Here is a 12381-nt window from a genome sequence, read left to right as displayed (position 1 = left end):
TGTGTCCAGAATCTCTGTATATACAGGAATACTTTCATGCTTGTTAAAATCCGGTTTTAGACGCAAATCGCGTCATTTCCGCCCCACTTCCGGTGTCCGTGTTTCCTTTCCGCGCATGCGCCGGTTACTGTGAGGGAAAGTGCGGCGGCCATTTTCTTGGAGTCCGTGTCATAAGACCGCTGTCTATGCTGGAAGCAGATGCCGGCGGCCATGTTTTCATAGGTTGTATGTATACACTTATACAGTTTAGATATGCTGACTCCGTCTCCACACAGGAAGCCACACATGTAAATAGGAGAAACGAGAGTCAGTGAAGCTGCAGATGATTCTAAGAACGTATCATGTTACTGTCTCACTTAGAGATAACACTGATTTGGTACAAATTGTATTTGGACTATACATCGTGACCCTAGTCAGTTGATATTAAAATAGTTTAATTCAACTACTAAAATGACATCTACTTTGCGGCGTCAGATACATTCTGTAGGTCTGCATATGTTTGTGACATACAAATTTAAGTTGGATGGAGGGAAATTATGTGGTGAGATTGGCGTTATAATTATATTTATAGATATATATGCATAATTTTGAGAGCCAGATAAATACTAGTTTACACTTTAAATGAATGGATAAATGAATAAATAAATAAAAGGCGTAAATTAAGATAGGGGGGGGGGGGTGAAGGGGGAAGGGGGGGGGGAGGGAGGAAAGGGGGGGTAGAGGAGGAGACGGAGAAGCAATGGGAAGGAGAATGCAGAAATAGCACCAGCCCATGTTGTAGTTGTTATTACAGTACACTGCTTGGCTTCCAAGATCGGACGAATTTGGGCATATCCAGTGTGGTATGACTGTAATCTGAGGTCAGGGTAGTGAAAGAAGTGGTCCAGAGGTTGGGGAGCCTAAAGCTCCGTGTTCCAACCCGGACTGAGCCAGAAAAAAGGGGGATACGGATAAAATCAAGAATTAAAGGAGGGAGTGCAAGCTTACGTTTATAGAAAGGGGGCTATTTCATAGCCTTCATTCAGTCCGTTCGGATGAAGGGATTTCAATTCATGTATCCAGAACATTTCTCTCCTTGACAGGAGGTTGGAGAGGTCCCCCCCTCTTTCTCCTAATGCCACTAGTTCCAAGCCTTTGAACGTCAGTTCTTCCGGGTTGGAACCGTGATGTTGTAGGAAGTGTCTGGAAACTGCGTGTGTTTGGACCCGGTTCTTTATATTCCTTATATGCTCCTGTATACGGATTTTCAGTGGTCTTTTAGTCTTTCCAATATATTTCATCTTGCACGAGCATTCCAGAAGGTAGATGACGGAGCATGTATTACAATTAATAAAGTGCTTGATTTTGTACTCCTTGGTTTCACCTGTGTTCTTAAAGGTTTTTCTATTAGGGTTCACAAATTTGCAGATATTACAGTGACCACATTTAAAACATCCCACACATCTCGGTAGTGTGTTTCTTGGGGTGTCATAACTCCTTAGCATGCTTGGTGCGAGGAGGTCCTTTAAATTTTGTGATTTCTTGAAAACCACTTGAGGTTCGGTTGGTAAATAATCTTTGAGGATGGGGTCCATTAATAATATGTTCCAATGTGATTTGAGAGTTTGTTTAATCAGGTTGTCATGTTTACTGTAGGTGGTGACGAATCTAACCATGTCTTTAGCATTTTCCTTGGGTTTGTATTCAAGGAGTTGATTTCTTTCCAGGGTTTTAGCTTTTGCATTCGCAGCTGCTGTGATATGTTCAGGGTATCCTTTCTCTTTGAATCTCTCTGTGTAGACTGTCATTTGGGCATCACGATCATCCGTCTTCGTGCAGTTCCGTGCAATCCTTGTGAACTGAGAAAGGGGAATATTATTCTTCCATCGTTTAAGGTGGTTGCTACGGTAGTGGACATAGCTGTTTGTGTCCACCTTCTTAATGAAGTTCTTCGAGATGATTTCCTTCCCTTGGTGAGTCAATATTAGATCTAGGAACTCTATCTGTTCTGTACTATTGTTGGAGGTAAACTTCAAGTTCCTGGTATTGTTGGATATATATGTGAGGAAATCCTTGAATGAGGTTTCGTCGCCATCCCATATAATTAGGATGTCATCAATATATCTTTTATAAAGAATTAGCTTTGCGTTAAAGGGATGATCCGTATAGATATACTCATTTTCCCAGTGGCCCATAAAGAGATTGGCGAAACTAGGCGCGAAAATGGTGCCCATCGCTGTCCCGCAGGTCTGGAGATAAAATTGGTCCTGAAATTTAAAATAATTGTGTTTTAAAATGAAATTCATAATATCACAAATAAAAATCCGGTGGTCGTCCTTAATAAAAGGGTCCTTCCTCATAAAAAAGTTGCATGCTTGGATTCCTTGATCATGTTTGATGCACGTATATAAGGACTGTACATCTACAGTGGCCCACCTGTAAGTGTCCTTCCATATTTGTGATTCCATTAGATTCAGAACTGATGTAGTGTCTTTAAGATACGCGGGTAGGTCCATAACATATTTTCTGAGGAAAATATCCAAGTATTCCGACAGGTGGGATGTTAGGGAATCAATTCCTGCCACAATTGGCCTCCCTGGTGGGTTGGTCATTGATTTGTGCACTTTTGGGAGAAAGTAAAAAATGGGGGTGACGGGGTTGGTGCTAAGGAGATATTGGTATTCCTCCTTAGTGAGTGTCTCGTTCCTGAGGCCTTTAAGGAGGATAACTCTGAGTTCCTCCACGAATGATTCCTTTGGATCTGCTGCTAGTGGTTTATAAGATGATTCATCTCCCAGTAGTCTTTCAGCTTCCACAATGTATGCCGTACGGTCCATAATCACCAGCCCCCCCCCCCTTTGTCAGCTGGTTTTAAAATGATGTCTTTATTTCCCTGGATTTGTTTGATTGCTTGTCTTTCTTTATTGGTTAGATTCTTCTCTTTAATAGGTTGGATCTCAGCCTCACATAGGTCTTTTACCACTAGGTCGTAAAACATGCCTATGTTATTTCCCTTGGATTCCAGGGGATAGAATTTAGAGATCGGTCTTAGTCCTGATTTTGATTGGTCATAGTTCCTTATAACTGCGTCTTCCTTCCTTAAAAAATGGCGTTTCAGGGTGAGTTTCCTCACAAATTTGTTCAAATCCACAAAAGTGTCAAATTTATTCATCCCTTTTGTGGGTGCGAATGACAGCCCTTTGTTCAAAAGGGAGATTTCATGCGTGGTTAGGTCATGTTTGGATAAGTTGAAGATGCCTCTGGGTGTGGAGTCTTCTACTGTAGGTATCTCCGTTTGAAACGGCTTTTTTCTGCCACTCCCACGGCATCCTCTTCTTCTAAGTGCCTTTTTCGTGGTGATGCGTAGCTCGCTCCCTCCTTGGTGGTTGTGGTCGTGTCCCTGACCTTTGTGCTTGGTCCTTGGGATAAAAAAAACATCTCCTGTTGAGTCTAGCTTGCGTAGTGCTGTGAATCTGTTGGAAGTTTGTATGTGTCTCCTTTCTTGTAGGGCTTGGCTTGGTAGTCTCCTTTTTCCTTTTTGTGATGCTGATTGCCAGTAATTCTTTCTCACCTTCTGTTCTTGTGGTCCCTCTTGGTTGAACCTGTTCCAGTTCTTTATTTTATTATTTTCGTAATCCTGTTTGTCCCTGCTGAACTTTTTTTCTTTATTCCTGATTACTGTGTCCTCAATGTGTTCAAGTTTCTTATTCAGAACCTTCTCATTAATTTTGAAGTCCTCCTTATCCTTGAAGGTCTCAAAACCTTTTTCGGTTTCATTAATTTCCATTTCTAGGTTGACTAGAATACGTTTTTTCTCCGATATAAGCAATCTCATTAAATTGATGGAGCAATTGTGTAGGATGGTGTCCCATTCTTTCATAAAGGCTTGGTTTTCAGTACCAAAGGTGGGTTGCTTTAGAATTCTAAGGCCTCTGGGGACTCTATCCACACTGACATAGTGTTCTAGACCTTTGATGTCCCACCATGCTTTTATTTCCTTAACAAGAAGTCTCTCAATGTCCCAGAACATATTGTCAAGGTTATCTGATGTGGGTATTTCCTCTGGTTTGTTAGTTTCATTGAAGATTTTATTGCACAAATTGCTCCTCTTGTCTGTACGTTCGTTTAATCTGAACATACTGTGTGAATCTACTGACCCAATTTGAGGCAGCTGTAAGAAATAGTACAGAGATATGTGTATATAGGGTGAGCTGACAGCGCCAAAAAATAGTAGAAATAGTTTTTCACAGTATGTCTATTAGATTCCCCTGTGAAATGTTTGATCTCTACGATACCACTCCCCTTTCTTTATGGGGCGTCTGCTCAATCTTAAATAAAACCTACACTTGTACGTGTGTAGGATAAAAGGAATTTAGAAAAAACAGATAAGATCAGAGCGACCACCGGTGGTAAAAGCAGTATAAAACTAGAGATAAATATTTAAAAGCAAAGGCGGGATTTATTTATAACGAACGTAATCAGTTAAAACCTAAAGTGACGTCACCGCTGAGCAGAAAGTTCCCACCATTGGTTACAATGGAGCGCATAGGCGCTACATTGTAACACTGCCGTGTGCCGCCTGTCAGACAGTACAGGAGCACACAGCCGATCAGGAGGGTGCTACAACGTAGCGCTCCCTGATTGGCTGAAGAAACCCACTTAGACAGAAGTCAGAGTGGGTTTCTGGCATTCGGGGAAAGGAGTCCCATGTGAAAACATGGGGCCCCTTTCAGTTCGTGGCTCGGCTTTCCGTTTTCTTATTTTATGCAAGTACGTGGATTACAAATGGATGCCCCGAGGACCCTGGGACCCGGGATCTGGTGAGTAGAATTTATTCAACAGGTACCCCTTGGATTCTACTGGAGAAGAGGACAGACCCTCGTGTGAACATAAGGTAAGTATGTATGTATGTTTGTGTGCATGTATGTAATAAATCTTTACTTTCACGGTGTGTGTGTCTTGTCTTTTTTTGGGTATTTTTTTAGTAGTAGTACTACAGGTACCAGCGGGCCCGTTTTTCCGTCGCATGCTGGTACTTGTGGTTCTCCAAGTACCAGCATGCGGGGGAGGCTTGCTGGGCCTTGTAGTACTGCTACTAAAAACAATATCTTTTCATTATCACAAAAGGCTATCAGCCTCCCCATCCGCAGCCCATTGGATGGGGGGGGGGGGGGGGGGGGACAGCCTCGGGCTTCACCCCTGGCCCTTGGGTGGCTGGGGGGGGGGACCCCTTGATTGAAGGGGTCCCCACTCCCCCAGGGTACCCCGGCCAGGGGTGACTAGTTGGATTTTTGATGCCACGGCCGCAGGGCACTATATCAAAGTGACCCCCGGCTGTGGCATTATCTGTCCAGCTAGTGGAGCCCGGTGCTGGTTTTAAAAATACGGGGGACCCCTACTCTTTTTGTCCCCCGTATTTTTGGAACCAGGACCAGGCGCAGAGCCCGATGCTGGTTGCTTAAATATGGGGGAACCCCTGTCAATTTTTCCCCCATATTTCTGCAACCAGGATCGGCTCAAAGAGCCCGAGGCTGGTTATGCTTAGGAGGGGGGACCCCACGCAATTTTTTTGGGGGATTTTACAGTGTTTAATTTAAAAAAAAAACAAAAAAATGAACCCCAGCACGGATCACACAGATCCGGCCGAGATTCATTGTAAAAAAGTCGGCAGTGTTTTGCTAATCACTGCCGTAAAAAACTGGAAAAAAAAACGAATGACATCGACATCGGAAAACCCGAAAAGGCAAAATACGGCAGCTTAGTAAATCCATCGTAACAAATTCAAAAAGTTGCAGTTTTACACTTTCGATGTCATTCGTGATTATTCTCCCACCAAATCGGGAGAATTACGAATCTTAGTAAATTTACCCCTATGTTTGTTGTGTTTTTCTTTTACATGTAAATCCTAAATGATGAACACTCGTTGGAATTTCTTTTAAACCAGATAAGTGTTCTTGGCCATAACTACACCCACCTGTATATTCCTATTCTGTTATCACACTCATAAGCGCTTATTTTCTTCATTACCTATTAACAAATAACTATTTACCTAAATTGCATTTTTTTCATCCCATAAGCACTGAGGTCTTGCTTTCAAGCCCATCATTAATATGTGTTTCCCTCTGTGCCCTACTCACCTTGTATCTGTAACTCTTGCTTCCAGTTTACAGTCTGGGGATCTTGCAGCATCCTGTGTAGACTCTGTGGGTCTTTACTGAAGAGAAAGTATGTATTGGTGTAAGGATCCAAGGGATCTGTCATTTCCTAGGGAGAGATAGAGTTTTTTAAATGACTGTTAAAAACACAAATATAAACCACACAGTCATTATATGCAGCCATTATACTGTACAGCACATTGGGGGTCATTCCGAGTTGATCGCTAGCTGCTTTCGTTCGCTGCGCAGCGATCAGGCAAAAAGGGCACTTCTGCGCATGCACGTGCGGCGCAATGCGCACGCGCATCGTACTATTACAACGAACAATGTAGTTTCACACAAGATCTAGCAATGCTTTTCAGTCGCGCTGCTGGCCACAGAGTGATTGACATGAAGTGGGCGTTTCTGGGTGTCAACTGACCGTTTTCAGGGAGTGTTCAGAAAAACGCAGGCGTGCCAGGAAAAACACAGGCGTGGCTTGGTGAATGCAGGGCGTGTTTGTGACGTCAAAACAGGAACTAAACAGTCTGAAGTGATCGCAAGCGCTGAGTAGGTCTGAAGCTACTCTGAAACTGCACAAAATGATTTTGTAGTCGCTCTGCGATACATTCGTTCGCACTTCTGCTAAGCTAAAATACACTCCCAGTGGGAGGCGGCATAGCGTTTGCACGGCTGCTAAAAACTGCTAGCGAGCGATCAACTCGGAATGACCACCATTGTTGGGGCTGCTTTCCACTGCAGTTCTGCTATAAGTAAAGTATTACCACCCCATTCCACTCCACTGAAATTCCCCCAACATATTTAGGACAGTATCCTCCTATATAGGTAAGAAAGCTGAGAATGCAGACATATGTGACGTTATCAGTTCACTGCTGCTGTGCATGTACTAGAGATGAGAGGTTCAGATTTTACAAAAACCGAACACACCTGAACTTAGGGAATTCAAGTGTTTCTCCACTCTTTAAAAGAAACTGCATGGTAAAGGTAACAGTCGTCCCTCCTTTCCCTATGTCATTGTACATTCACTTGGGGCCTAATACATGTTTGTACGCAATGCAAATATTCTTGCAATGGAGCAATTATGCATGTGCTGTGATCGCAATGTGCACGCAGTAGGTTGCCGCAATCCCGCTTGCAATGATGATTTCATGAAAAAGTGATTGACAGGAAGTGACTAGATGTGTTAATGGGGAGTGGTCGGTTCAGCATGTTCAACAAGGGCCCCAACGAGACTGCAGTTAACTGATACTTTAGATACAGAAAATATACAGTACTGATCAAAAGTTTTAGGCAGGTGAGAAAAAAATGTTGCAAAGTAAGAATGATTTCAAAAATAGAAGTAGTAGTTTATTTTTTATTAATTAACAAAATGAAAAGTGAATGAACAGAAAAGAAGTCTAAATCAAATCAATATTTGGCGTGACCACCATTTGCCTTTAAAACAGCATCAATTCTTCTAGGTACACTTGCACACAGTTTTTGAAGAACTCTGCAGAGAGGTTATCCCAAACATCTTGGAGAGCTAACCACAGATCTTCTGTGGATGTAGGCTTGCTCAAATTCTTCTGTCTCTTCATGTAATCCCAGACAGTTGAGATTAGGGCTCTGTGGGGGCCATATCACTACTTCCAGGACTCCTTGTTCTTCCTTAAACTAAAGATAAGGAGGCATCTATACCATCAGGGAGGAATCTGATTGGCTCCAAATTTATTCTAGAGCAGGACAATGGCCCCAAATATACAGCCAATGTCATTAAGAACTATCTTTCCTGCCAATTGCATCAAAGTACAGAGACTTCTGTAACAGTGTATTCCATTGGGGATGAGCTAATATTGTGTCACATGATTCAAGCCCCATACACATGGTCAGATTTCCCCAGAGATGTGTGCTGAGCGATCTAGCACAGACCGCTCAGCACACATCTCTGCCCCGCTCAGCACACAGTAGCTTGGTTTGTGGGAGTACAAACAAACTAAGCACTTTAGCCACAAAGTGGTGGTCCCTGCTGCTGAAGTGCTTGGTTCTTAACCTGTGCATGTCCTTTTTAATATAAAACATTAAAGTGGGTGGGAGAGCCCAAGGAAAATTCCATGGTGCACCACATTTCTTTTCATCATATACTGACTTTACTGGGGCATTGTTAATGGTCTTCTGTCCCTTACAAGGCCTTCCTTTGCCAGCTCATGCTTCTTAGTTATCATTCCTTCTTGTATGTGCTTGACTGGCTGCTTATATTAATAAATTATAATATTAATCCCATAATACTGTATTCATGCCCATGAAACTCCCATAAATGCCCACAAGACATAGGATGGATTTTATTGCATTGCCTTTAGGCCAATCCCAGGCCCGCTGAGGAATGCCCGTCATTTAGCCTCTCCAGTTCTGATACAGGTTCTCCCACATATAATAGCAATTTTGTGGTACACTCAGGGTAATGCATGTACCAGAGTGGTTTCCATGACATTTTACATCTGTGCAGTAGAAAATATTCACTCAACTGCACAAAAATTGGCGCTGTGTATGATTTGTGTGCCCCTCTGAATTAGGTACCGGGTGTTAAAAGTGTAATTATATATTTGTTTGTAATCATGGCTTCAAAGTCTAATGATGCAAATAAAGCTCCTGATCACTTTAGTAGGGAAGTGGGTAGAAGCCAGGAGGGTTCAACAGCCATCAATAGTTAGCAATTATTAATGGATGATGGTGATGGTCCGAATTTTTCCACCACTCCTCAATCAATGTGTGCAGCTTAGATCTACCCCTTTCCCTGATTGGTTTACTGAATTCATGTGTCCAACAATAGCGACACCCATCAATGGTTCAAGTCACTTAAGTTTTCATAAGATGGTTTCCTGACATCGATGATAAGTATGATGACACCATTGATGGAGATCATCGATAGTGAATCATCTGCTGGCCATCTCTGCAGGATGGTTCTGAATTTAATGAACCATTGATACAAATCTTTTCCTTTTTCGTTCAACTCACCTCCAGTGGGGGGCGACATATGACAGAAGTAAATTCTGGCCACTGGTCTACCAGAACCTGAAGCCTGAAAGGGTTATTATGGATGACATAATTCACAGCCCCAAACACCTGCATGATGGACACAATAAGAACATTTTCAGATACTGTACAATACATTTTGCTATATTATTATATAACATAGGGCCTAATTCTGAGTTGATGGCAGCAGCAAATTTGTTAGCAGTTGGGCAAAACCATGTGCACTGCAGGGGGGGCAGATATAACATGTGCAGAGAGAGTTATAGGCCCTACACACTGGCCGATTTTCTGAAAGATATGAACGATCTCGTTCATAAATGAACGAGAACTCGTTCATATCTTTCAGTGTGGAGACTCCAGCGATGAACGATGCGCGGCCCCGCGCTCGTTCATCGCTGGTCTCCCGTCGGCTGTGCATGCAGGCCAATATGGACGATCTCGTCCATATTTGCCTGCACTTCAATGCAGCCGCGTGATGGGGGGAGTGAAGAAACTTCACTCCCCCCGTCACTGCCCCCCCGCCGCCGGGTCGCTCGTCGGCCGTTTCGGCCGTCGGGCACCTCGGCGGCGCATCGTCAAATGTGTAGGGCCCCTTAGATTTAGTTGCGGTGTGTTCAATCTGCAATCTAAATTGCAATGTAAAAATAAAGCAGCCAGTATTTACCCTGCACAGAAACAAAATAACCCACCGAAACCTAACTCTCTCTGCAAATGTTATATCTGCCCCCCCCCCCTGCAGTGCCCATGGTTTTGCCCAATTGCTAACAAACTTGCTGCAGCGATCAACTCAGAATCACCCCCATAGAACTTATTAATAATGGGTGCAGGGTGTGCTTTGCACACAGGGCCCTGGCCAAGGGAGAGCTGGCACCACAATCGCCCTGCTAGGGTTACCACCTCTTCCCTTTAATTCTGGACACATATTAATTACACAGGTTCTGTGGCTGGCTGACTTCAAGACTCCATTTCACCTGGTTTTAATCAGCCACAGAACCTGTGTAATTAATATGTGTCCCGAATTAAAGGGATGAGGTGGTAACCCTACCCCCTGCATTCAGAGTATACTTACCTTCATCAAGCAAGTAATTCCCTCTTCTTCTGTGGTGACATCTTCAAGAAGATGGTGATATGCAGTGAAACCAAAGACTCTGGCACTGTGCCATAGCATCTGCTCTGTGCATGCGCCATCTTCCCGAATGTAATAAAACAAATCTGAGTATTCAGACAGATATTATAGACATGCTCCCTAGGGTTGTACACATACTCCTGGGATAGGTCTTTTGAAAGTTACCAGTTTACAACTTAATGCATGTCCAATGAAATTGCTGCTTTAAACCCGCTTTACTTGCATGGTCCGTTTCCTATGTATGAGTGTGGAGCAAATGCGCCTACAAATAATAAACTGGGTGGATTTGAGGGTACAAACTACACGATGGTTGTTGCAAATAGAACATCGTCCAAAGTATCGTACAGTGTGTACCCAGCTTTACAATGCATGTAATACAGCTGTAGCACACAAAATACAAACACTCCCTAGTGCTTGTCAAGCCACCAATTCTTCTAGGTCTCTATCTATAAGGGGCATTCCAAGTTGATCGCTAGCTGCCGTTGTTCGCTGCGCAGCGATCAGTGAAAAAAACGGCTAATCTGCGCATGCGTATGCACCGCAATGCGCACGCGCGTTGTACGGTTACGAAGTCCATTGTGGTTTTGCACTGGTTCTAGCGAAGATTCCAAACGCACAGCCGAACGCAAGGAGATTGACAGAAAGAGGGCATTTATGGGTGTCAACTGACCGTTTTCTGGCAGTGTTTGGAAAAACGCAGGCGTGGCCGGGCGTTTACTGGGCGGGTATCTGATGTCAGTACCGTGTCACTCGTCGCAGCAATCATCGCACAGAATAAGTAACTACAGGGCTGGTCTTGTTTTGCACAAAATGTGTTTGCAGGCGCTCCTCTGCACAGGCGTTCGCACTCCTGCAAAGCGAAAAATACACTTTCCCATGGGCGGCGGCATAGCATTTGCACGGCTGCTAAAAACTGCTAGCGAGCGATCAACTCGGAATGACCCCCCTATATTAGCTGCTATGCCGCTCACAATTAGCACCACAGTAGTGGCAAAAAGCGTAAATAGAATTGTAGGTATTTTAAATACCAAGGGAGCACTTTTACAGTTTATATAAAGTTTGTTAGTATTTATTAAAAAGTAGATAAATATCACATATTTAATTGCAGACACATTACATGCACAAACAACATTTAAAATTTGAAATGGCCACAGCTATCTCCGGAAGCACATCAGTGGCTAACTAGAGCACGGAGTCTTTGAGGGATACCCACAGCAACTTCTACAAGGAGGACTTCCACTCTTCTCCCCTACCCAACCATAGAAATCAATTAACCCCTGACTTACATTTTTTTCTCCTTAAATGTTTTGTGGCAGTTATTATTGACTGCCAAAGGGTGGACTGTCAAAGTCAGAAAAATGTCTCAATGCACGTTGCCATATTTGCACCGCACACTGGTCCGCGCTGCGCGTGCGTACGCTCTCCCGTGGAGGCGCATACCCGCAATAGCGTGCACTCGCAGGCGCGGTATGCGTATTTACGGTAGAGTTTATGTAGTCGTAGCGTGCGACTCATTCGTTACAAATGTTCACAATTAATGTAGTTTATAGATCATGGTCCCTTTGATAGATTCTGAAAGTTTGGTTAAAATACAATGTCCCAGAGCTGAGGAATCCCTCTTTGTATCGTACGAAGGGTCTAACAGGAATCATACAGCAGTGTTTGGTACCCATCGGAAGAGTATTTAATTAGCAATATTCCGGTGTTGGTTTGGAGCGTATTAATCGCTCGTGCGAATAGTTATGGACATAAGAAGTTTATGTCCATTTCTATTATTTACACATACTCAGGTATGCGGCGGGAAACCCAGTTTCCCACCCACCTGAGCTGTTGGAAATCGTCACAGCCCACCTGTATGAATCACCCTATGACCTTTTGTTATGATGCAGGGCCGAATTCCTTCGGCCAATGGACAATGGGATTGTAGGACCAGGAGATTGCATTGTGTGTGGGGCATAAATAGGCAGGCCGACCACATCCAGCTCTCACTCTCTCATCAACGGTTATCTGCTGATAGCCGGGAGCTGGATATTGAGGCGCAGGCGATCATACCCTTTGTGCGTAAGTTTCTCTCCGTTATCATTGTCTTTCTGTGAGCCAATCTCTCTCTCT

At 43.6% G+C, this 12381-nt stretch overlaps 1 protein-coding gene across 2 annotated transcripts in view; it reads right to left on the bottom strand.

The window, feature by feature from the left end:
* Positions 1–12381, bottom strand: part of RPL7L1 (ribosomal protein L7 like 1) — a 426894-nt gene that overhangs the window by 327226 nt on the left and 87287 nt on the right. Inside the window, exons 4-5 of one of the 2 annotated variants that reach the window (XM_063958503.1) lie at positions 9126–9233; positions 6117–6243 (exon numbers count right to left, since the gene is read on the bottom strand). In XM_063958503.1, coding sequence (XP_063814573.1) covers positions 6117–6243; positions 9126–9233 — 235 coding nt within the window. The remainder of the gene's footprint in view (positions 1–6116; positions 6244–9125; positions 9234–12381) is intronic. The other variant, XM_063958504.1, reaches the window with a different exon arrangement.

This window comes from Pseudophryne corroboree, chromosome 3 (genome assembly GCF_028390025.1).
Source record: "Pseudophryne corroboree isolate aPseCor3 chromosome 3, aPseCor3.hap2, whole genome shotgun sequence".
In the NCBI taxonomy this organism is placed as follows: Eukaryota; Metazoa; Chordata; class Amphibia; order Anura; family Myobatrachidae; genus Pseudophryne; species Pseudophryne corroboree.
This window is presented reverse-complemented; position numbering and strand designations above follow the sequence as displayed.